General features: G+C 42.1%; 1 protein-coding gene across 1 annotated transcript in view; it reads right to left on the reverse strand.

Moving 5' to 3' along the window:
* Positions 1-3344: 3344 nt before the first annotated feature.
* The window catches only part of STXBP3 (syntaxin binding protein 3), a 758101-nt gene continuing 735303 nt past the window's right edge, over positions 3345-26142 (reverse strand). Inside the window, exon 17 of the mRNA XM_044086884.1 lies at positions 3345-5204. Within this exon, the coding sequence (XP_043942819.1) occupies positions 5092-5204 (113 nt within the window). The 3' untranslated portion in view covers positions 3345-5091. The remainder of the gene's footprint in view (positions 5205-26142) is intronic.

Genomic DNA, 26142 nt, shown 5'->3' on the forward strand with positions numbered 1-26142 from the left:
TACAGAGTTGAGAAGTACAAGTCCCAGCAATGAAAAGGGTGATGGTGGGTGGGTAACCTGGACTGCAACAGTGAATACACTCGAACATCTACATTTATGGTAGGTACACAACTGTACTATGTTCATCGTGTTTCACTGTTGCAGTCATTACACTTGGGTAGAATCCTAAAGCTGAGGTTGGGCGGCTGGGTCTAAATTGGATTTGTAGAGGCTACCAGGCCCTGCAGAACTGCAGTGGCAAAGCCTGCTCTGGATTTAGAGTAGAGAGGTAAGTGGTAGTGCTTGGTGAAAGTGTGCACTGAGCTCCAGGTTGCTGCTTCTAAAATGTCTTTGGTTGGTACTCCTCTGAGAAAAGCTGCTGAAGTGGCTGCTGCTCTGGTAGAATGAGGCCTAATGCCCTTAGGCACTGATTTGCCATGTTGTGCATAACAGAAGTGGATGCAGTGTCCTATCCATTTTGAAATTGTCTGCTTTGTATTAGGCTTTCCTTGTGATCCTGCAGCATAGGCTACAAACAGTTGCTCCGTTTTTCTGAAGGCTTTTGTTTTGTCCAAGTAGAATCGTAGCTGCCTGTGTATATCCAAAGCGTGCAGAAGTCTCTCCCCTTTATTCTGGGGATTTGGGAAGAAAGTAGGTAAATGAATGGTTTGGTTCAAGACCACACTGGAGACCACGTTTGGCATGAATGTTGGGTTTGTCCTAAGAGAAACCCTGTCTGGATGAAAAATGATGAAAGGTTCCACAGCCATTAATGCCTGTAAGTCTGAGACTCTTCTTGCTGAAGTTATTGCTAGGAGCAGAGCAGTTTTCCATGATAAGAATTTTAGATCAGCTGTGTTGGCTGGTTCAAAAGGAGGCAGTGTGAGTTTTTCTAAAACAAAATTGAGATCCCAAGTTGGTACTGGTGCTCTCCTTGGGGGTTTTATATTTTTTGCCCCTCTGAGGTACTGTTGTAGTAGCGGATGTGAAAAAATAGGAGGTTCCGTATTGTAATGAGCTGAAATGGCAGAGGCATGGATTTTAATTGATGAGAAAGATAGGCCTTTGTCCAGCATCTCAGTTAGGTATTGTAAAATCTGAGGTATATTAGGGACAAGTGGTTCGAGCCCTTGTGCCTGGTTCCAAGCACAGAATCTCTTCCATTTTTCTGCATAAGATTTCCTAGTGCTGGGCCTCCTGGCTTCTAATTAGCTGGAGAGATCGGTGAAACGCTGCTATTTGGCTGCACGGCAAATGAGATCCGAGGTAACAGAGTGAAGGGCATTGTGGGTAGCAGCTTAGCTCGAGATTTTGGTGCACGCAAGCTTGGTATAAGGCCGACTCAGTTCTGAGGGCTTGGAATCGAACCCATCAGTGATATATAGGAAGAAGCTTAACTTCAGATGGCTGGTTAGGCTTATGGGTCTATAGTTCTTAGGGTCAGTGATGGACCCCCTTTTGCAATGGAATTACTGTCATTGTTTTCCACTCTGCTGGGACAAAGCCAGAACTCAGACTGTGGTTGAAGAGAGTGCCAAGTGGTTCTGCTAGGTCCTATTTTAGACCATTTATTAGGCAGCCTGGGATGTCATCCAGTCCCATAGAGGCTGTGCTTTGGCCATGGAGAGTGTGGTATTGATCTGCTCTTTGGAGATACTAGGTAGAGGACTGGTGACAGGTATGCTTTGGGTATGTCTGGTGGGGACGGGGCGGGGTGGGGGGTGAAGTTTACACCAAATCTGTCTGCTAGCAGGTTAGCGATATCGTCAGGGTCAGTATGAGTGGTACAGTCCTTTACTAGTTCAGAAGCTGGGCCTTCCCTTTTAGATTTCTGACATAACTAAATAATGCCTTGGGATTATCCTTAACTAGGGATGCTAGTTGAGCTTTCTGATTGTCTTTAGATGGCTTTACAAGATACCTAATGTGCTTGTTCAAGCTGTGGAAGGTGTCCTTCCTCTGCTGAGTCAGTTCCATCTTGTTCTTGGACATTAGTTTCTTCCTCTTGTTGCATAACTTATTTATGCTTGATGTCCACAGGGTGGCTTTTTTTTTTTTTTGAGAGGACTTTGTTTTGATCTGTTCAGGTACAGCAGAGTCTATACATTTGTACAGGTGTTTATACAGGGCATCTGTATACACCTCTGTATAAGAGTCATTGTTGACACTGGCAGCAGGGGGGTTTGAAACTATTTATGCCATTCACTTAGGAGGCTATAGTTTGCTTTGGAGACATTTTTCATCCTTTTTACTCTTGAAGGGGGGTTAGGTATGAGTGTTACTTCGAACAACACTTGGAGAGAATCAGACCTTATCAGGGAGGACAACACACAGGAGGTAGTACAGAGACCCCCTATGTTGGCGAGTACTAAGTCTGGGACATTTGAGCCCCTTGTGGGGTGCAGACTATATGTTCCAGAGCATTTGTATTAAAGCCCAGGAACCTTAGGGCAAGCGTGTTTGTGCTCATATATGAACCCCAGTCAATGGAAGGATAGTTGAAGTCACCCATGACCAAGCTGCTTGGCTGTACAGTGAGTGACTCAACTAGGTCCAGATAGGCAGAGTGGTTCTCATGGTTCATGGTGGGAGACCTATAGCTAACAATATCCCACCATTAATCTCCTGCTGACCATCAGCCCTGCTCCTTTGGTCAATTAGGTCCATTTATTACTCCATCTGTGAGTGAAGACAGCTAATTAAGATGTGCTATCATTTAAGCAGCCATTGAGTGATTTTCTCAATAAGCCCTAAAAAATTTACTACAAGAGGTCCCTGCAATGCCCAAGCCTAGTGGAAGGATTCTATGCGCACCCCTTTCTGGAAGTTATGTTATTTTGCAGGATTACTGCTGAAGCAGCTTGGCAATAGTCAAGTACATGTCCCCAGCCCCAAAATGCTTTTATCCTCCAGCAGGATTCACCACTGCATTGGACCACGACCCTCCCCTGCTAGAGTGAGCAAACCATAAGCTACTCTCTCCCACCCTCTGCCTGGCTCCTCTAGTGAGAGAGTCGCTTCTTGAACTCAGGTTGTCTGGGTCACAGTGAAGGCTCCAGCTCCCTGTAACATGGAGCAGGGCCAAATTAATCTGTCCAAAAAAAGTCCCCAAATGCCAGTGCTTGAAAATAATATATTGGAGACAAATGATAGAGTAAATTAAGAAAACTATTGGAGAATGGTTTAATTTGAAAACTACACAGTGATCAGTCCACTGGAATGACTAATATTTGAGACAGATGAACAGTCAGATCACAGGAAATGGATCAGGAGAATGAAAGAAAACTTATACACATTGTTATAATACAAATGAATTATGGGTGCTCTGACATTTTTGATACAACACATACAAACTACAACATGCATCACGAGAAATATGATTTTATTTTTGATAAAAATGCAGTGCCATTTTAAAAAGTTAATTCAATATTATATTAAATCTGTAGCATTTAAAATATTTCAGTTGTACAGAAAATAACCACAGTAACAGTTATTTAAAAAGGAACAGAAAAGGAATATTGAGACAGTAATATGTTGTGGTTTTTAAAACTAAGCAACAGTGTACAAAATTTCCACGATTTTATGCAAAAATACTGTATTTTTTGTTTTTAAGCTTAAATACAAACTATACAATAGATATCCTTTTCTTGACGTTTAACATAAAATGGTTTTGTTGTATGCTTAATGCGAAAATGTAGAATTAACTGCAAAAGCGGGCCTTAGATTTCAAGAAGCACTGTAGGTTTTATGAAAACATTAAAAAACAGCATTGGAGAACTTGGTCTCATGTTTCAATTCCTCATCTTGTTTTTGAGAGTATAATTTTCCCCTTTTAAAAATATGCATAAATGTTTGAGAGTCATTGATAATGAAAATAGATCAACCTGTATTATTTACAATATACATCAATTTTGTTTTGCTCAAACTGTGGTATTATGCATTAAGCCAGTCTCTTCAGAAACTGTAGCTACAAATAGAAATGTTTCAAAGGACATTATTCTTTCTACATCCTTGTAACAATGCTTAGTGCAAAAAGAAATTAAAAAAGCGCTTACAGTTTACTTGTTAATGTTCTAATTAGGTTAATTTGTATAGACAGTACATAAATGTTGTAGTATAGGTCAACACATCTGGGCAGAATGTAACCCCTTTAGAGCAACATATGATACTACTACTGTGGCGTAAATACTCAAACAGGCAAGATGAAATTTACTTCTGTCCTTGATATAAAAAGATGCAATTTTCTCAATCACATTTTAATCTATACAGTCAAAATATACATGGATTTTTGACATTCAATAAGGTCTATATAAAATTCTGCATAATGAAAGGCAGCAACTTTCCTAACTTTGAGCAGTGCTAGAATATGGAGAAGCAATGCTGCATGCTCGTAAGTTTAAAGGGTCACAATGAGCTTTTATGTATTTGTAAAACACAGACGTGAAGCACTTAATGTGGTCAAAATAGCAAATTCAGTTCACACCTAAACCATAAAGTTCACTGAAGCAAAGATCTATAGGATTGTACAGTTGGCGGATTTCAAAAGTTAAGTGACAACCAAACAGACTTTACAGTAAAATACAGTTACTAACCCTGCCAAAACCATTTTTAACAAAGCTGCCTCTGAAATAAGTTCATTTAAGAAGGTTACTCAATGAGAACATTTACGGCTACAGCTGAATGCGTGGTGGACCAGTGCAAAAAAAGTCTTTGCTATGTTTTATCATATGTCTACTGTAACCATAGCTCTGAACAGCAATGCAAATGAAAAGGTGGACATTTAAATAGAAAACCAAGAACTAACAGAGCCAAATAATTTTAATTTCCTTACAACTTTCAATTTCAAAATAAGAACTCTAACCTGGGAGGTAGAGGTAAATGTCAGTTATTACAGTATTTTTTATTTACAGTGTGCTTGTATATACAGCCGTGTGTTTGTGCATAGCAGATAATGATTAGCTGTATAACACAGTCCCAAAAGCTTGTATAAGTCACTGATTTGCTGTTTTGTCACATGTTTACATAATATGTTAACAGTGATCCAATCAAAGGCAGTTTTCAGAAACATATCTGGAAGATGAAAATGCACTAGTGGTATTCTTCAAGTTTCTGTTACTGTTCTACTATAATTTCAAACGTCTCCATTGCTTTTTGCACAGGTGTAGTTTCACTGAGGGTCTTCAGATCATCCATTAACTTTTTGGGTGTTATAATGTGAGTGGAGCCTATTAATGAAAAAAGAAAAATGTGGTTAAGCTGAAATACTCTTCTTTCTGTATTTAAAATGTTAATGTTTAGCATGCCAGCAATAATGGGCAACAGCATTTTGCATCTGAGCACAGACTGACTGGCACCTACTCATAAAAGCACATCGTCAAGAAGATCCTCTGAAGAGTGGTTGTTAAAATCTTGGTAGAGGCATCCTGCACCCTTTCAAGCAGTATTATAAATATCTCAGACTCCCATGGTCAAGAGGGCATGGGGTCTCTGTGCCAAGGTTAATGACCGTGAAAATCTCAAAATTCTCCATGCTATTTCCTCTCTTCCTTAAACCAAGTTCTGTTTGTAGGAAATGCAGATTACAAGTCTAATGAAGTATAAACCTGTGGTGTTTTGGCACAATAATTCTACTGCAGCTCAAGCTGACAAGTGAAAACACTGAAAATAAGGGGGATTAAATCTCTAACTCTAGTTTACTCAGACATCTGTTGCATCTTAGCTTAAGGGAGTCTTCTGCAGTAGGGCTAAAACTTGGACAAAATCCTAAGTAGTGTCCCTCAAGGAAAAAGAAAGTCAGGTTACAAAGCCGTCAAGAAATGCTCTCCCAAAGGGCATACTAATGGACAGAAGTGCTATCCTTCTAGTGGACTGCTCCTTGAACACGGTAGTCAAGGGTGCTTCAAGGTGAAAAATGAAGATGCTGGTTGAAGACTTACACAGAATAAAATCTGATGGTAATGAAAGACCTTATAGAGGACAATGTGCAACTTGGAAATGAGAAACTGAGGTAGCACAAGCTGACTACGAATATCAGCCTTTAAGAACCAATGTAATTCATAGTTTGTGGGCTAGATTTCAGGAATAATCATGGTGAAGTTGTTTAAGCAAAGTTAAAATGCTAAAATTTGTTGACCTAAAGAAGCCTTTACTGATCTCCCTTTACTGGTACCAGAAAAAAAAAACTTCAAAAAAAAATCTCAACTCATCTCCAAGAGAAGCAATGGTTGAAGAACTCAACAGAGTAAAAGTTACTGAATGAACAGAAAACTTGCACAGAGCAGTTGTTTTAGAGTATGAGCCCTGGAAATGGAACACAATTCTGTGGTGCAACATGTAGAAACAATTTCCCTTACCCATTCATTGTGGTTGTAAGACATTTGTGAACAGTCTTTCTCCTAGTAGCTAGAGATTATTGGACACTTAGAAAAGGACAACTTACTCTGATAAATGGAACTAGAAGAAAACAGTCTACCCTGTTTAAAGGGTTTTTTGTGGCTGCTGTTCTCTTGCTTGCTGCAGATCCAAAAGGAACAGCCATTTTTCTTATACCACACTTTCTGTTTGTCTTTTGTAAATGGGCCAAGTTATGGAGGGGTACTCTCTGATATAATTTTGAATAGGGGGTGATGCATTTATTTTACATTATTTACAACCTTGCATTTTTCCTCCTACTGTGCCAAAAATGAATATTAGGGCAAAACAAAACTTTTATCCTGAACAGCATTTAGCAAGACTGAGCCTTAATATTAGCAGGAAACTATTGCTTTTATTAACTAATTAAACCTATGCAAAACTGGCACAGACATGTACAGAGTCACAGCCATACCTAAACTACAGCATAAAGCAATGTTATGATTTTCTACCTAACAGAAGCAATGATGACTCCCTGGAACAGAGTCTTTATCAGATTTAACTACACCTATGCATAACACAAGTTTTCTTCCCAAAAATCTCTAGTGACATTTTCTTAGTCTTTCAGAATGATACACAGAGCAACTGCTTTCACATGTGGGTCAGCCACTAAAGTCTTATACAAAAATTTACATAGCACTTGAACCTTGCAAAACCTAGTGGGCTGCTTTGGCTAAGTGGCTGGGAATCAGATTTCATAGTGCCATGAAAATATCTTGAGAGGAATCTGTTGCAGGAGATATTTCCAATACCTCCACAACCGGATAGGTCCATCAGCTCTGCACATCTTATTTTAGGAAAAATATAATAATAAATAAAAGAGCATTTGATGCATTGTTTCATCAACTAAACCACACTTTACTTCAGCTGATGACCTTCCAAGTGAGCACCTTAACTTGCCTCAATCCTTATAAATAGGTCAGTGCAGTAATCTCACATTCTCTCTCTAGAACTATATTATCCCTACAGAGGAGGACATTCAGCCTACATTACCAACTCAGATCTACAGCAATCTTATCCCTCTGTCCAAAACACTTGAAAAATGTACTCAAAAATAAATACTATCTCTTGTAGGAGGCCTCCTATCCCCAATACAATATGGCTTCCATCCCTCCCATAGTACTAACACTGCACTTCTAACCTACATTCTTGTCTAAAGCGTTCAACACAGCTTGTCACACAAAACGTCTACTTTAAATATACTCATTAGGTCCCTGTCTCAGCCCATTCTTCTATGGTTCAAAAGCTACTTGTCCAATACGTATCAGTTAGTAAAATGACACTCCACCCTCTCTTCATGCCTCCCAGTCACCACTGGTGTACCACAAGGCTCTATCCTTGGTTCCCTCTGCTTTAACATTCTCACTAATACCCCCCACACATGCAGTATGCAGATGACTCCACAATCATATGCATCTGACAATGTAGCACACCTCCAAAAAATTACTTAGGAAGCTTCAACAGCAACTGAAATATGGCTTTGTAACTCACAAATCATGCTCAACCCCCAAATCCCTCTCCAATGAAAAAAAAAGTCCTCTCTCTTGATAATACAACCATTGAAGACACTTCTCATAGCAAATTATTAGGCATGATAGTGGACGATAATCTTAAATTCAACTTGCATATACAAAATTGCATAAGAAAAACTCTTCAAAAACTAGGGACGCTTTATACTCACGGACACAACTAAAGCTGCACTTGCCACTATTTATCTCCTCCCCACACTTCTTAATGGTGCTCCCATCCTTGCAAACTTTCAGGCATCACAAAAATCAAAACTTGACCAATGATATAACAAACTTGCTAAATTGGCAGTAAATACTTCTTTCAGAACTCGTACCATTAAAAAGCCTAAATTGGTTTGAACTATCTCATCAAGCAGCATCGTTCCTGAACTGTTTCTATGTAATACAGCATATAAACGAACTACCTCACCTGTTCGTCGTCTATATTAGAGAAGGACAAGCAACATGATGTCATAAGAGGCATGTCTAAAATGGACATGGGGCTAGAAGGGAAGCCAGATTCTTCAGTTAGAAACCAAGAGGCAATCAGTTAACACAGGAGGAATACATAGGCGTGAATCATTCCTACTGCATCTACAAGTCACAAAACAGGTCAGAAATTAATTTCAGGTATTAAAACTTGCTCAGACTATTTCTTATTCGCAAAATATGAAATGAGGATTCAGAACATTCTAAATAAATTTCTAAGTAACAGAAATATCTGATATTACAAAATATTAATATAAATATTCAAAATAGCCATGGAAAATTTTGAAATAATGTCCAAATTGCATAAAATGAATAAGGGAAACTGCATTTTTTCGCTAAGCACTAATTTTTTCGCATTAATCAATGTTATTCAAGTTGTCTGAAGTGTATGAAGTGTTTGCATGTTTGTGCAGTATTACAGTTCACTTATTTCATAAAGTACAGCCATTACAGAGCATATTTCACAAAGTAAAGTATTTCAGAGTTCATTGTGCATTTGAATGTTATCACAAATGCTGGCTGTGTGCATGTTCGAGCATAACTACAAGGGCCATATATTTCTGTGTGTTATTTCATAAAGTTCATAGGTTCGTAGGTAGATACTAGGCTATCTGCCCTAGGGCATTTATAAGCCTAGCCAGAGTGTATTTGGCTTCCGCCTCCCTATTAGATTAGCCTACTGTGCCTCTGTAAAGTAAGTCACAGAAGGTACCATTTTAAGATTAGTTTACTGTGCCTCTGTCTAGCAGGGACACAGGAGAGATCCCAGGGGTGAATTTGTGATTTCCCATCCACGCGTCCAAATTTCGCTTGAAGAGGGTCAGCGAGGGGCTATGTCTACATCATGAATTGGGATTCTATTCCAGAGTGAGGAGAGCCTCTGGGAAATGAATCTGTCCCTCCAGCATGTCCTATTTATTTTTGTGCTGAGGTTTAGGTCCCTGGAGCGTGTAGCTCTAAGGGACTTGGATTCTTTGAGGTGGAGCATGTCCATTAATTCTGGGTTTGACATGGCTTTGTATGTCAGGCATAGATCGCCTCCGAGTAGGCGGTAAGCAACTGAGTAGAGCTGGAGTTTCTTTAGTCGAGCTGCATAGGACATCTGTTTGTAGCCCATGATCATCTTGGTGAGGTGCTTTTGAGGTCTCTCCAGTTACTGCAGGTGTCGGGTAAGGTACATCCCAAAAGGGGCATTGTATTCAATTATGAGCCTGACGAGTAGAGGGGCACAATGACCTCTCTTAATCTAGATGTGAACCCTTTCGTGATAAGGTGGGCTATATAGAAGGTCTTTCTAACCACTTTTGCAACGTAATTATCAAAGGAGAGATTACTATCTACATTGGTCCCCAAATCTCTAATTACTTCTTCCATACTTAATGTACCTATGTGGTAATTTGTGGGCACCTTATTTTTCCGAAAGGGGATGACTATGCACTTTTTAGCATTTAGCTTGAGGCTGTGGCTCTGGCACCAAGCCTCTGTCTCTGTGAGACCCTTTTGGAGGATGCTTGTGTCAGCTGGAGATTCAATTATGGCCCCCAGTTTGCAGTCATCTGCGAACTTTGTCAGCCATTATTCCCCCCGTGTTAGCCTGAACCTCAGAGAAGTATATACCGAACAAGAGAGGTCCCAGAACTGAGCCCTGTGGGATGCCACTTGCAACTGGTTTGGATTCAGACATGGCACCTGCGATTCTGACCATGTGGGTTCTATCTCTGAGCCAGTTTGCAACCCATCTTGTGATACAGGGGTTGATATTTAAGCTGGTAAGCTTATTTATGATGACCGAGTGGGGTATTGTGTTGAAGGCTTTTGCGAGGTCCAGGTAGGCTGTGTGGACTACCTTGCCCTCATCTATGGCTTTGGTAACTGTTTCAAAGAAATCAACTAGGTTTAAGAAGCAAGATCTGCCCTTAACAAAGCCGAATTGGGTAGGGTCCAGTGTCTGGAGGCTCCCAATGTCTTTGTTTATGAGTTCCATGATAATACGCTCCATAGCTTTACAGACCAGACCAGTCAGGCTTATGGGGCGATAGTTTCCGGGGTCCGTTGTGGCACCACCTTTGTGGAGTGGAACCACTGTAGCTGTACGCCATTCTCTGGGTACATATCCTGTAGTTAGGCTAAGTTTGAACAGTGGCAATATGAGGGTTCTGTTCTTCTTGGAGCTCGTGTAAGACACAGCCTGGGACACCGTCCGGTCCCATAGATGCTGTGTTTTTTGCTTTGGAGAGGGCAGCTTTCACCTGTGCATCTGTGATGTCAGGGAGGTTACATTCAGTTGGGATAGGCGTTTGCTCCTTTGGGGGGGGGGGGGGAGTTTGCACTGAATCTGTCTGCCAGGATGTTGGCTACGTCTGTAAGTTCGGTATATTTTGTACCGTTATGCAACAATTCAGAGCATATCTGGGAGTTTCCACCCATGTTCCTGACATAACTAAAGAAGGCCTTGTGATTGTCTTTAGTGTCTAGGGCAATTTTTCTTTTGAAACTGGCCTTTGATGATTTTATGAGGGATCGAAGTTTCTTGCTAATACTGATCAGAGATGCCTTCCCTTTTTGGGATTTTGCTCTGTCATGTAGTAGCTTCCTCCTTCTGATGTATAGCTTATTTATGGCCGGGATCCACCAGACCGGTCTCCTGTTTTTGGAGGAGTGAGTCTTGGTTTTATTTGGGATAGCACGATCCATGCATTCCTGCAGGTGCTCATAGAATGCATTTGTAAATGATTCTGCGGATTGGGATGTATTATCCTCTGGCCCAAGGGCTTTGAAGGATTCCACCTCAGTCTTGAGAAGTGCAAAGTTGGCTTTTGAGAAATTCTTTACAGTGATTTCCTTGGCTGGGGGTGGGGATGGAATATGGATGTCCAGGGAAATTTGTTTATGGTCTGATCTTACCAATGAGGGGTTTACCTCTGGTGTGGAACATAGAGCCCCATGTTGGTGATGACCAGGTCCAATATGTTGTTCCCTCTTGTGGGAGTGGTGACCAGTTGTTCCATTGTGTTAGAGTTTATAAATTCAAGGAACCGTTGGGTGAGGGTGTTTGGGCTTGAGTAGTTTTCCCAGTCAATGTTTGGGTAGTTGAAGTCACCCAATAACATAGTGTTTGGAGAGAACTTCATATTCTGCAGTGTTCTCAGGAATGCCAAGTGGGGTTCCTGTAATAGGGAGGGTGTTCTGTAGCAAGCTACAAACTGAAAGGCAGTTTTGCCCGCTGTTAGTTGCACATGGATGGTTTCCGATGCTTCGTGCAGTGCCACTAACCTGGAGGTGTAGGTATCTTTGACGAATATAGATATTCCCCCTCCTTTAGTGCTTCGGTCCGAGTTTTGGGGCCAAAACGCATGGTATGAGTTAAAACCTGGTAGTGCTGGGGTGCTCTCAGGAGCCTTGAACCAGGTTTCTGTTACTGCACAGACATCGATTTTCTTCATACTGAGGAGAGTCTCGAGTGCGTGCATCTTGAGGTTTAGACTTCTGGCATTGAGTAGCATCACCTTTAGGTTTTTTATCTTTGGGTTGTTTATGGAGGTGGGTTTGTCCTTTGAGCCTTGCCTAAAAAAGGCACTATGGGATTGGCAAGAGCCTTGGCCAGTATACGAAAGCCTAGGGGTGACAGGTGCAAGCCATCCCTAGCGAAGCAACGTGGCTTGTCGAGCATATCATCTCAGGCTGACAGACACTGGATCCCCTTTAAATGACACCGATACTTTAGCCAATTGTTGAAACTGATCATTTTGTCTTTATACTGCGGCATCATTCTTGGTGAGGGCAAGATGCTACTCAAGGTCAGGGTCATACCAGCCTGGGCTACATGGTCAGAGAGCTCCTCTAGGTCTCTTTTTATGTAGTCCAGGGAGGTACATCTCAGGTCATTCACACCAGCATGGACAATGACGGAGTCATACTTGTACTTGCTTTGGAGTGACCTGAGTGCTTGCGTTATGTGGCGGATCCTGGCACCCGACAGGCAGCTTACAGTGACCTTCTCCTTGTTCAGTCTGGTGGGCGGGACGTCAGTGTACCGGACAATAGAGTCCCCTATAACAAGTGTATTTGGTGTGTTGTTTGGCCTTAAGGGCTGTGACTGTGAGGCACACTGATTTTGTGAGATATGTGATTTGTGGGTATAGTTGAGGGGTGGCTGTTGCTTGGATATCTGCTTAGGAGGTCTTTGCTGTTTAGGCAGAATTTTATTTAGAGCCTCCGAGTATGTTTTTGTGTGTTTATGTGTTGGGTATGCAGATGCAATAGGTCTGTGTGAGACTGGATTTGTGGTGTGGGTGGTTACCTTTTCCTCCTGACTGACTGTGCCAGTCTTGGGTTGAGAGAGCTCTGCCTCCAGTTTGGCTGTGTAACTGCATCTCTCACATGTATTAAGAGTTTGTTGGAAGGAGGAGAGGGTCGTCTGTGTACAGAAGGCAACTGTAACATTGTCTCAAAATTCCCAGATTCACCAGCTGGACTGGAGAGTAACCATGAAGCTGACCCTTGGACATACCAGATTAGTATAGGGAACCATTTTTTTACTGATCAGATTAGGGAAGGGAACTGATTTTTCACTTGATCAGGAAGGACCAATCGGGAGTCTAATACTTATGAGAAGTCAAGGAGGGTGTAGTGCTTTAGTTAGTTAGTGTTTTCTTATAAGAGCTGAGCAAGTGCAGGGCTTTAGAAAGAGAATAGAGTGATTACTTTGAGAGTTTGAACAGTTCTAAGGGAAAAAGTGAAGAGCAGACTTTGTGGAGCCTGGAATAGTTTAAACCTGTTTAGGTGACGCTGCTCAGTGCGCAAAATGAGAGTTGTAGGGATTTAAGAGAGAGAGATCAAGGAGTTTAGAATTGACCCAAAATGACCAATAAAACTACAGCTTCTACGTAGTAACCACTCCTCCAGGGACAGGCAGGCTATTCAGTGTTAACCACTCCCACTGGTGAACACAGAGACTTCCCTTTAGCCCAAGCAAGCACTGGCCTTCTAGAAACTTCCAAACAGTTCAGAACAGCAAATCTGTAACTGAACTTTCTTAACTTTCAGAAAGTGGGAAAAAAGCAATATATATATATATATATTTTTGTAGTTTAAAGGTAGCAGAGATACACAAGCAGCAAAATAATCACAACAGTGCAATAAATGACCCCACACTTGAGTGCTAGGCCAAAATCAGGTAAAATGCAGTTTTTAGAGAAAAAAACGATTTTAAATTAAGTGCAACACAGGAAATGCAGTAAACAGGCTCTAGATGTGTTCCAAGTACTGTTACTGTTACAGATATAAACTTTAGCAAGCCGGAAAATGCAAAAAGTAGGCGGAAAAACAGTAAAACTTAACAAAAAATCTGAAGAAAATACTTAAAATCACAAAAGTGGCTCCTTTTCTTCTCTCAGCATTTTCTCCCCTTGGTAGGTGCTTCAGCAACAACTAGCAAGCCTGAAAAGACGCCAAAACCACGAGGCAGCCTGGTTTTAAGAGAGAGAGATCACAGCGTACAGCCATTACAGAGCATATTTCACAAAGTAAAGCATTTCAGAGTTCATTGTGCATTTGAATGTTATTACAAATGCTGGCTGTGTGCATGTTCGAGCATAACTACAAGGGCCATATATTTCCGTGTGTTTGGGCATAATTTGTTGGCAAGGTAGATGGATTTCAGAAATCATCTTGTGTTTGACAATAATATTGCAGAGAACTGGAGAGTTTGAGCAAGACTCTGATATTTTCATACAGGCTACATTTTCTGATAAAGATGATTGTACAAAGGTATTTATTCTGCTTAATTAAGTAGCTCAGAGGTCACAGAAAGGGAGTGTTCATTCGTGTATGCACCTGCGGTCTTTGCAGGAGAGGGGGAACCCACCATATAGTTGTACCGGCTGAGTCGAGGAGGACCCAGAGTTCTTAAAACATAAATTTTCAGAAATATGTAACCCCCAAACGAATGTTACAATGGAAAGGCACTTATTTTACATGAGATCAAAAGTCTGGTGAAACTTTTGCAGCATATATAACTGATCTGAGAAACAATACTAAAATGTGTACATTCAGTGACATAAGGGTGAGTTGATAAACGACAGACTTGTGTGTGGTATTAAAGATGATGCTGTGAGAAAAAGTTTGCTTCATGACAGTGATTTACGTTTGAATAATGCCACTGAGATTTGTCAAGATATATGAGCTAACGGAAAAGCACATAAATATGCTTATAAATGAGAGATGCATGCTTCTAGTAATTTCTAAAGCCCATGTTAATAGTATGCAGCACATGGTTAAAAGAAACAGGCCCAAGCACATGGCTGCAACTGTAAACCCTGCAATACTCATAAGGAAACACTGTAGTAACTTTCTAGTACGTTCTAAGGCATGCTCTGGAAACCACACAGTGTCAGTGAAGAACAAGAGTGAGTCAGCAAACTCAAAGCATGTGCCCCCACCCAGTTTCATAGCCAATTGTCATAACTGTGGAGGAAGTCATGAGCCTAAAAGGGAAAAATGTTTAACTTTTGGTCAGCAATGTCAAAAAATGCAATAAGTGGAATAATTTCAAAAGGTTTTGTAAATCAAAGGGCACACATTTTTTTATTACATGGGAACATTCAAAGAAACAGGTCGATCAATTAGAAAGCTGCAACCCTACTCTCTTATGTTGATGGTGTGTCAGTGCTTCATGAAACTGTCAATGCAGTAGATTGTAGGGCAAAGAATGAGGTATTTTGTACTGTTCGGATAAAGAGGAGAGACAGAGCTCAAAAGTCTACACATGTTCAAAGTTCAATGTTATGTCTGCAGAAACATTTGCTAGAGTATGTGCTGGTGATTTAACAAAGTGTGCAAAGCTTGTTGCTTATGGTGATGGAGAGATTTAAACCGAAGGCTCAGTAGTACTTTCATGTTATTCTGCTGGGAGTAGCTATGACTTGTTATTTTGTGTGGTCAAAAGGCACATCCAGTCATTATTAGGGCTCAGACGGTTTTAAAATGGGCCTGCTTTCATTTAATAAGGAAGTTCATTATGTTAGTTTGAAAGACCACTGCTCTAATTTCGCCTAGTATATTTTCTTTACCTATGCTGATCTTTTCGAAGACAAAGTAGGGAAGCTTCTAATTGTATGCTCCATGAAGTTAGACCCAGATGTCAGCACAGTTGTCAGACCAGCCCGGAAAGTTCCATTAGCTATGCAGAACATAGTCAAAGCCAAGCTAGACAAAATGGTGCAGCAAAGTGTGATTTGATCAGTTGATGAACCGAATGAATGGGTATCTCCCATGGTAGTAGCTCATAAGAAAAGCTCAGATGATATCAGAATATGTACTGATCCACAAAATTTGAACAAAGCACTAAAAAGACCTCATCATCCAATGCGTACAGTCGAAGACGTTACAGCTCTGATGTCGAATGCCACTGCTTTTTCTGTCTTAAATGCAAACAGTTCATTATGGCAAATTTTGCTCGACAAGAAATCATCGCTACTCACTACGTTCAGTACTCCTTTTGGCAGGTACAGATTTTTGAGAATGCCATTTGGGTAAATTCTGCCAGTGAAGTTTTTCAGCGTGCAATGAAGCAATTTATTTCTGTGTACCCCTTGCTATTATAGTAGATGACATTTTGGTAGGAGATAATGGTGAAGTGGAGCATGACAGAAACCTAGAGAAATTTCTGGATAAACCCTGTCAAGTGAATCTTAAGCTGAATCCACAGAAGTGCAAGTTCAGGTTATGAGACATTACTTATGTTGGTCATTTACCAGTTCATGCTTACGACCAGACCCTTCCAAGCAGACAGCTATTCTTGAGATGTCAGCTCGAGATAATGTTCAAGCCCGTCAATGCTTTCTTAGCATGGTTAACTACCTAAGCAAATTCATTCCAGACTTGAGCCAACTAGCAGCACCTCAGAGAGCTGACACGTAAAGATGTATCCTGGTCATGGTTGGAACAACATCAAAGAGCATTTGATGCCCTGAAACAGAGAATTGCCAGTCCACCAACTCTCAGATACGATGATGTCCATAAACCAGTAACCCTTTACTGTGATGCTTTGACATTTGGTCTTGGTGCAGTCATTCTTCAAGAGGGTCAACCTGTTGCCTGTGTGTCCAGATCTCCAACTCAACTGAAATGCATTATGCCCAGATAGAGAAAAGAACTCTTGGCAATTGTGTGCATGTTCAAAGTTCCATGATTAAATTTATGGTAGACCCATCCAGATCGAAATGGACCACCAACCTCTAGAGTTACTATTTTGAAAAAGCATATGCATTCACAGCTCCAGCCAGATTGCAATGCATGATGTTGAAACTGCAGAAGTACAGTTTCAATCTTGTTTATACGAAAGGCAAGCTTTTTTTATCTTGCTGATGCATCATCCAAATCACCCAGAAATACCACTGAAGAGTATGAGAATGAGAAACTTGATTATGAAGTCATGGAAGCGAGAAATGTTTCTTCCACACATCTCAATGAGCTTAGAAATCATACAGCCTCAAATCCTGTTTTACAGAAGCTCAACCACTTTATCAATCAAGGATGGCCATCAAAGCAATCTAGTCTACCCCAAGAAGTGCAACCTTATTTCCATACAGAGATGAGATTTTGTATGACAATGGTATGGTCATGAAAGATCCTAAAGTCATTGTTCCAAAGTCCTTGCATATCACCATCTTGCATCATGGCCACCCAGGAAATGATTCTACAAAAAGGAGGGATAGAGAATTAGTGTTTTTGACCTTCTATGTCACAAGATATTGAGAGAGTACTTTCATCTTGTTCTGTATGTAATAGTACAAAGCCACATTAACAGAAGGAACCACTTGATCTAAACCAGATTCCTGATCCAGCCTGATCAACAGTAGCCACTGACATTTAGGAGTGGAATGGTCAACATTACTTGGTGTTAGCGGACTCTTATTCCAATTGGTTTGAGATTGACCAACGTCATATCCTAGCATCCAGTACTAGGATGCATTACTAAGATGAAGTATCATTTTGCAGTTTATGGTAGTCCACACAAAGTTATTTCTGACAATAGTACACAGTTTACTAGCCATCAATTAAAAAGATTTGCCGAAGAGTGGGACTTTCCTCATGTCACAAGTAATCCTGAATATCCGCAGTCAAAAGGTTTGGCGGGACGTGCAATTCAAAGTGTGAAACAGTTACTTGAGAAGTCAAAACAAGATAATAGTGATGTTTTCTGACTCTCTCGAATCTCAGAAATGTTCTTTGTGATAAACATCTTAGTCCACCTGCCCAGGGACATCTGTTGAGACAAACCAGCACTACATTACCAGTCAAGCAGTAGTTTATTGGTTCCAAGTGCTACGAATAACAGATATGTGAAAGTCCATCTGTTAAGGAAACACCTATCCCAGAAGTCTTATTAAGATAAGTCCAGCAAACCACTCAATCCATTACCTTAAGGAGAGACCATGAGAATACAAAAGTGCAAAGGTTATGATCAGACTGGAGTCATGAGGAGTACTTGCTCAGAGCCAAGCTCGTACATTGTGGAATCACAAGGAGTGGAGTTCAGGTAGAATCAGAAACAATTGATGCTGGTGTCACAGCCTGTATCACAGCACTTAGTTTGTGAGAAAGACTATCTCAGAGTGAATTGTCCAGCGTTCCAATTCCTGAGGATATTCCAGTGAATTTCCCTGTTCCGGAGATGAATCCAAAAGTTCCTGATATGAGTTGTTCACTGAAGACTGCCTCTGTTGCTAAACCCAATTCTGAATACTATGTTACCAGATCAGGTTGTATTTCCAGACTATGTTACAGATACACAGCAAGCTGGACATGAAAGCACAGTTGTGTACACTTACCATACATGTAGATGTTCAAGTGTATTCACTGTTGCAGTCATCACATTTGGGTTATCCCTGCCAGGGTAACCTTCAGCCAGCCCGAATACCAGAAACTTAGTATTTCTGCATCGGTTACTGTCGCTTCAGGACTGATGTCAGTTCGTCAGTAGTATAAAGGCACCAGACGCCATTACATTCGTTTTTCTTGGCCTAACCTGTCAGGTGCCCCCAAGTAGGAGCTAGGTTCTCGTGGAAGAACCCCACCAGTAGAAAGTAAATACCAATATGTCCCTTGTAAGGTAAGAGAAGAAATGGGGGATGGAGGGAGGGAAACTAGGACTGCAACAGTGAACACACTCGAACATCTACATTTATGATAAGTGCACACAACTGTACTATGTTCTTCGTGTTTCACTGTTGCAGTCATCATATTTGGGTTGAATCCCAAAGCTGAGGAAAAGGGTGGAGGTAGTCAAGGAAAGTACAGTTGTGTACACTTACCATAAATGTAGATGTTCGAGTGTATTCACTGTTGCAGTCATTACATTTGGGTAATCTGTTGGCAGGTTGCCCTCAGTCGGCATGATTAACAAAGTCTTGGGTCGTGCATCGGTTGCTGTCCCTTCTTCCATGACGTCAGGTCATCAGGGGTATAAAACTTGCAGCTGACACCATTTTCATCAGTTTTTCTTGCCCCAGATGTCAGCTGCCCCCCAAATAGGGGGCAAAAAAAAATATATGTATATAATTTAGAACATAAACAATATACCTCCAGTCAAAAGCAAATACACCAAAAAGGCCTTTAAGCATATTAAAAGAAAGAAGAGGTATAGAAAGAGAAAAAAAAAATGGGGCTGGAGGGTGGGTAACCAGGACTGCAACAGTGAATACACTCTAACATCTACATTTATGGTAAGTGTACACAACTGTACTATGTTCTTCGTGTTTTACTGTTGCAGTCATTACATTTGGGTAGATTCCTAAATCTATGGCTGGGAGGATGGATTTATACAGCATTAGGAGCAGCTATAAGGCCCTGCAGGACAGCAGTGGCAAAGTCAGCTTTGGATTTATAGGAGAGAGGTAAATGGTAATGTTTGAACGTATGAACTGAGCACCAGGTAGCAGCTTCTAGAATGTCTCTGGTAGGAACCCCTCTGATAAAGGCTGCAGATGTAGATGCAGCCCTGGTGGAATGAGATCTGATCCCCTTGGGGATAGGTTTACCAAGGTGCACATAGCAGAAATGAATACAATGGCTTATCCATTTAGAAATAGTCTGCTTTGAAATAGGTTTTCCCTCTGCCCCTGCAGCAAAAGCCACCAACAGTTGCACAGATTTTCTTAGAGGCTTTGTCCTGTTTAAGTAGAATCGAAGTTGTCTGTGCACATCCAATGAATGCAGAATCTGCTCACCCTTTTTCTGTGGATTGGGAAAGAAAGTTGGCAGATGAATCATCTGATTAAGAGCCACACTGGATACCACCTTAGGCATGAAAGATGGATTGGTCCCGAGAGCCACCCTGTCCGGATGAAAAATAATGAAAGGTTCCACTGCCATAAGAGCCTGTAATTCTGAAAAGCGTCTAGCTGAAGTAACTGCTAAAAGAAAAGTTGTTTTCCAGGAAAGAAATTTTAAATCTGCAGTAGCAGCTGGCTTAAAAGGAGGTAGAGTGAGTTTTTCCAAAACAAAATTGAGGTCCCATGCAGAAGCTGGTGCTCTCCATGGAGGTCTTACATTTTTGGCCCCTCTGAGGTACTGCTTTAGCAGAGGATGAGAAAAGAGGGGAGGCTCTGTGTTGTAATGAGCTGAAATGGCAGAGGCATGGATTTTTGTAGAAGAAAAAGATAGGCCCTTGTGAAGCATCTCAGTTAAATATTGCAGAATCTGAGGAATATTGGGCATTGCTGTGCTTATTCCTTGTGCTTGGTTCCAGGCACAGAATCTTTTCCATTTATCCGCATAAGATTTTCTAGTACTAGGCCATCTAGCCTCCAAAATGACATCACAGGTTTGCTGAGAGGTGTGTAACTGGTGAAATTAGTTGATTAACCATGCTGCAAGATTCAGAGTCTGGAGCAGAGTGTGCAGAATTTGATAGTTCTCCTGAGACAGTAGGTAAGGTGTCAGAGGCAGGTACCACAGAGGAAGGTGTGACATTGCGTAGGAGCGGGTACCAGTGTTGGTGAGGCCAGTCTGGAGCAATCAGTATCATTTTTGGTTTTTCCTGTCTGACTTTTAGTAAGACCTTGGAAAGCAGAGGCAGAGGAGGAAAGGCAGACTGATAGGTTTTTCCAGCTGAAGGACAGAGCATCCACTTTCCAAGCTTTTTTGTGATGAATTCTTGTGCAGAATTTGTCCAACTGATAATTTTGGGGTGAAGCAAAAAGATCTATGTCTGGGCTCCCCATTTGTGTGTCAACATGCTGAAGATTTGTGGATCCAGTGTCCACTCGTGTGGGTCCATAAGATTTCTGCTTAGTGCGTCTGCCAGAGTATTTTGCTTTCCTGGCAGGAATTGAGCTTGTTGATGTATTTGGTAAGTCAAGGCCGTGTTCCACAATGCCATGGCTAGTCTGCAAAGGGGGTAGGAATGGGTACCCCCCTGCTTGTTTATGTACCACATGACTGTGGTGTTGTCTGTCTTTATCAGCAGTTGTCCTGGATGAAGACAGTCCTTGAAGGCTGTCAGAGCATTCTGTACAGCTAGCATTTCTTTCTGGTTGATATGTAGGTGCATTTGATTTGGACTCCATTGGCCCTGAATGCATCTTCCTGCCAGATGTGCCCCCCAAGCATAATCTGATGCGTCTGTAGTCAGGGTTTGGGTGGCAGGGGGTGGAGTGAATGACAGTCCCTTGTTTTGGTGGCAGGCCTCTGCCCACCATAGGAACTCTAGCTGCAGGCAAGGAATGACAGGAATCATTGTTTCCAGGCTGTGACAATATTGACTCCATAAGCTTTTTAGGTACCACTGAAGCTTCCTCATGTGCAGTTTTCCATATGTAATTATTAGGATGCAGGAGGCCATGAACCCCAAGGCCTGCAGAATTTGTCTTGCAGATAGCTGGGTTTTTGTGGCCACCTGTTTGAAGTCAATCAATTGAATTTGTTTTTCTGGCGTAAGGTAGGTCATCTGGACAGTTGTATTCAAGCTTGCACCCATGTAATTTGAGAGGGTACCAGTTGTGATTCCTTTTAGTTTATGCTGTACCCTAGACAAGTTAGAAGTCTTTTAACAAATGCCACGTCTTAGAAGAATGTCCTTGTTTTCTGCCTGAATTAGACAATCGTCCAAGTAGGGATAAATTTGAATGTTTCTTTGTCTGCAAAATGCAATTACTGGTGCCAGGCACTTTGTGAAGACCCTGGGCACAGTAGATAAGCCAAAGGGCAGTGCAGAGAACTGGCAATGCAAATAGCCTGCTTTGAAGTGGAGGTATCTTCTGCAAGATTCCCCGATTGGGATATGCAGGTAAGCCTCTTTTAAGTCTAGATTTACCAACCAGGCATCCTTGCCTAGCATAGGTAGTAACTGCTGTAGAGTCAGCATCTTGAATTTTGAAATGTCCAGAAATGTATTTAGAATGTATAAGTCCAGAATTGGACACCATGATTTGTCTTTTCTAGCTACCAGGAAAATTCTTGAATAAAAACCTTGTCCCTTTTCCTTTTCTGGTACTGGTTGAGTAGCCCCCATATTCATGAGGGACACAACTTGTTTCTGGGCCTCTTCCCACTGATTTTGAGGGAGATCTGGCCATCCGTTTGGGATTGGCAATGTGTGGAAATGAAATCTGCATCCCAGGGATACTATATTTAAAACCCACTTGTCCTGGGTAATTAGTTGCCAGGTTCGTGCATGAAGTTTCAGTTTTCCCCCCAAAGGGGCGGCCAAAAGATAAGTGCTTGGTGATTGCAGTGGAAAGTCATTGAGACTGTTTACCGTAGGAAGGTGCCTTGTTACTTTTAGATTTGGAGGTGGAGGTATCCCATTGTTTTATTCTATAAGTTCCTTGTGACTGAAACCTGGAGCCTTTTGAATGTCTGGGTTTGACCTGAGCAGCTCTGGTGGGTACTGGAAAGGACAAGTTCTTAGAAGGCCAGTGCCTACTGAACCTGGGTGGCTGCACTTGTAGGAAATCTTTTACAGTTTGCATAGATTTAGCTTTATCTTCCATCTTTTTCAAAACTTCTTCTGCCTTATTACCAAATAGACTGTCCTGCTGTAAAGCAGCATCCAACAATTTTGTTTTAACATGATCAGGCAGATTTTGCTCCTTGAGCCAAGCATGCCTTATCACAGATCCAGTTACAGGGGCACTGCAAGAGTCCTCACCAAGGAATCAAAACCACACTGCAAAGTATGCTTTCCAACTCGTTCAGCTGAATGCAATAAATCCTGCAACTCTTTCTTTTCCACAAAGTCAGAAATCAACATAATTTTCTGTTTAAGTAAGCCCATGAAATGCTGCTGAAATTTAAGCATATGAAATTGACAATTTGAAGCCCTGATTGCCAAGGTTGCAGATGTGTAAACCTTCTTACCCCATCTACCCAGCACCCTGGAGTCTCTATCAGAAGGGGTAGGATTTTTAGCAGTAGAAGCCTTAACGCCCTTGGGACCCTGAGAAATGGTTTCAGGGTCAGCAGTAGGATTTTTAAAGAGGACCCTGCAATATCTGTCTGGCTTACTAGGAGCCGGAGGCAGGGAATCAGGAGCCATGATGGATTCTGAAAAAACATCATCAACAATGTCTAGAACAGGAGGTATAGCCAAAGGCCTATGCTAAGGAAGAAGGAGGAAATCCCTAAGCCTCTTTTTAGATTCTGAGAAATCCTGACTCTCCCAGTGAAAGTGTTCCCTTAGGGTATGCAAAGTTTCTCCAAAAGAAAAATCCTCAGGAGGAGAAGCAGAAGGGGTGGAATCTTCTGCATCAGAGTCCTCATACGGTGGAATAGATAATTCCTGATCAGAAGAGTAATCAGAAGAAATAGAAACCTGATCTGATGATTCATAGTCAGTGCCTTGCCTACGCCTCTTAGCAGGAGGGGGATGGTTACCCCTGATCAAGGTAATTAAATCCTCAGCCAATTTGATCATTTGTTTTTTAGGCATAGGGGCCTGTGCACGTGGCTCAAGCGTCATTTTTTTGAGACAAAGAAGTTGATTTTGGCCTTAGTATTGAAGATGGCACCAGTTTAATATACAAATCTTTAGGCCTGAAAACACCCTCAGAAGCCGGTGCCTGCTCAGCGGCTCCAAACCCATCTAAGGTAGAGACATCTGCGGGTTCAATACTTAAAGTGTCTCGTGGCATACCGGACTCCGAATGGGTCTTAGTAGAGGCCTGCGAATCAAAAGTAGCGGGTATCAGTGGCTGCAAAAGCACCTCACTGAGTACCGGCAACTGGCTTAGGAGAAGCTTCGTCGGTTTTGGATCCCGACAGACTCTCTCTGTCTTTTTCTTTGCGTTTTTTAGGTATTCCTGTAGTCGGACTGCTAACCGACGACATTTCTGGATAGCTAAATCTTGAGCCAAACTATTTTGATGCAAAAATATACTGACGCTTAATAGTGAGTTGCTTAAATTTAGCACAAAACCAACAGCAACGCACGTTGCGGTCAGGGCAAGGAATACAAATGAAAATCCTTATGAGGTATTTGCTTCCCACAAGTAATACAATTATTAACTTTTACTGACATCAGTAAGGAGCAAGAAAAAGTTTCCCCAATGGGGTACTTAGCTTTAGGTTGAATACTTCGGTTCTGAAACTCGAAAATGAAAATTTCAGGAGTCAGCCGACCGGCACTTGCGAACTGCTTCTGCTTCGGGCACCGCGTGGCAAGAAAGACTGATGAAAATGGCGTCGCTGCATGTTTTATACCCCTGATGACCTGACGTCATGGAAGAAGGAAGGGACAGCAACCGATGCAGGACCCAAGACTTTGTTAATCAGGCCGACTGAGGGCAACCTGCCAGCAGATTACCCAAATGTAAGGACTGCAACAGTGAAACATGAACATCTACGGGATGGCTAGAATGTCCTGCAAGACTGCAGAGGCAAACCCTGCCCTGGACTCGGAGAAGAGAGGAAGGTGGTAATGTTTGGTAAAAGTGTGAACAGATGTCCAGGTGGCAGCCTCCAGGATGTCCCTGGTGGGGGACTCCTCTGAGGAAAGCTGCAGAGGTGGAGGCTGCTCTGGTGGACTGAGTCCTGACCTCCTTGGTGGGAGGTTTTCCATGTTGTTTGTAGCAGAAATGGATGCAGTGTGCTATCCATTTATAAATGGTTTGTTTGAAGATGGCTTTTCCTTCTGCCCCTGTAGCAAAGCTAACCAGCAATTGAGCAGACTTTCTGGAGGATTTGTCTAGATAGAATCTGAGCTGTCTGTGCACATCTAGAGAGTGAAGGATCCTTTCCCCCCTTGTTCTGGGGGTTAGGAAAAAAAGGTGGGCAAATGAATGGATTGGTTGAGAGCCACACTGGACACCCCCTTGGGCATGAAGGATGGGTTAGTTCTAAGAGATACCCTATCAGCATGGAAGATGATGAAGGGTTCCACAGCCATAAACGCTTGCAGCTCGGAGACTCTTCTGGCTGAAGTGATGGGCAGAAGGAAAGTGGTCTTCCAGGAGATACATTTTAGCTCTGCAGAAGGTGGTTCAAATGGGGCAGGATGACCTTTTCTAACACAAAGTTAAGGTCCCAAGCTGGGGTTGGTGCTCTTCTGGGTGGCCTCAAGTTGCTAGCCCCTCTTAGGAACTGTTTGCTCAAAGGGTGTGAGAAAAGGGGCTGCTCAGTGGGGAAATGAGCAGAGATAGCAGAGGCATGAATGTTTATAGAGGAGAAAAAGAGGCCACTGTGTAGTAGGTCAGCTAAGCAATCCAGGATGACAGGGAGGGAGGGCTGTGCCGTATTGGCTCCCTTAGCCTGAATCCAGGTGCAGAACCTTTTCCATTTGTCAGCATAAGACTTTCTAGTGCTAGGGCATCTGGCCTCATGTATAACATCTAGAACCTGTTTACTGAGGTTGGCAGATTGATTAGGGGTTAGGGAATAAGCCAATCTGTAAAATTGAGTATCTGCAATTGGTGATGCATGAATTCCCCTTCCCTCTGGGTCAGGAGGTTTGGAATATGAGGAAGATGCCATGGTGGCAGAGGGTACAGGCTGTGCAGCAAGGGGTACCAGTGCTCGCGAGGCCAGTCTGGACCTATAAGAATTGCCCTTGGTTTTTCCTCCTTTATTTTGAGCAGTACCCTGGGGATGAGAGGTAGTGGAGGAAAGGAAAGGCATAGACATATAGATTGAACAAGGCATCCACTTTCCAAGCCATGCAGTGATGCTCCCTGGTGCAGAATTTGCTGAGCTGATGGTTGGTGTGAGAGGCAAAGTGGTCGACCTTCAGGGTGCCCCATTTCTGAGTTATTACAGTGAATGTTCTTCTGTTGAGCTGTCACTCCTGTGGGTTCAGAATATTTCTGCTTAATTTGTCTGCCAGAGAGTTGAGAGAACCTGGTAGGAACTGTGCTAACAGTTACATGGCAGAGGCTGTGTGCCAAAGGGTCATCGCCAGCCTGCATAGAGGGTAGGATTGATTCCCTCCCTGCTTGTTGATATACCACATCACAGTGGTGTTGTCTGTTTTGATCAGGAGAGCCCCTGGAGACAGAAAGGGCTTGAAAGCTATCAAGGCATGCTGGACAGCCATCATCTCTTTTTGGTTGATGTGCAGTGGGATTTGCTGCGGGCTCCATTGGCCCTGTATGCATCTGCCGTCCAGATGTGCACACCAAGCATAATTTGATGAGTCTGCGGTGAGGGTCTGGGCGGCAGGGGGTGGTGAGAAAGGTAGTCCCTTGTTGTGAGAGCATGCTGTTGCCCACCAAAGAAAATCTTTTCTGAGGCAAGGAAATATAGGTATGAGAGTCTC

The sequence above is a fragment of the Protopterus annectens genome, chromosome 10.part0 (genome assembly GCF_019279795.1).
Source record: "Protopterus annectens isolate FY-2018-M chromosome 10.part0, PAN1.0, whole genome shotgun sequence".
NCBI lineage: Eukaryota > Metazoa > Chordata > Ceratodontiformes > Protopteridae > Protopterus > Protopterus annectens.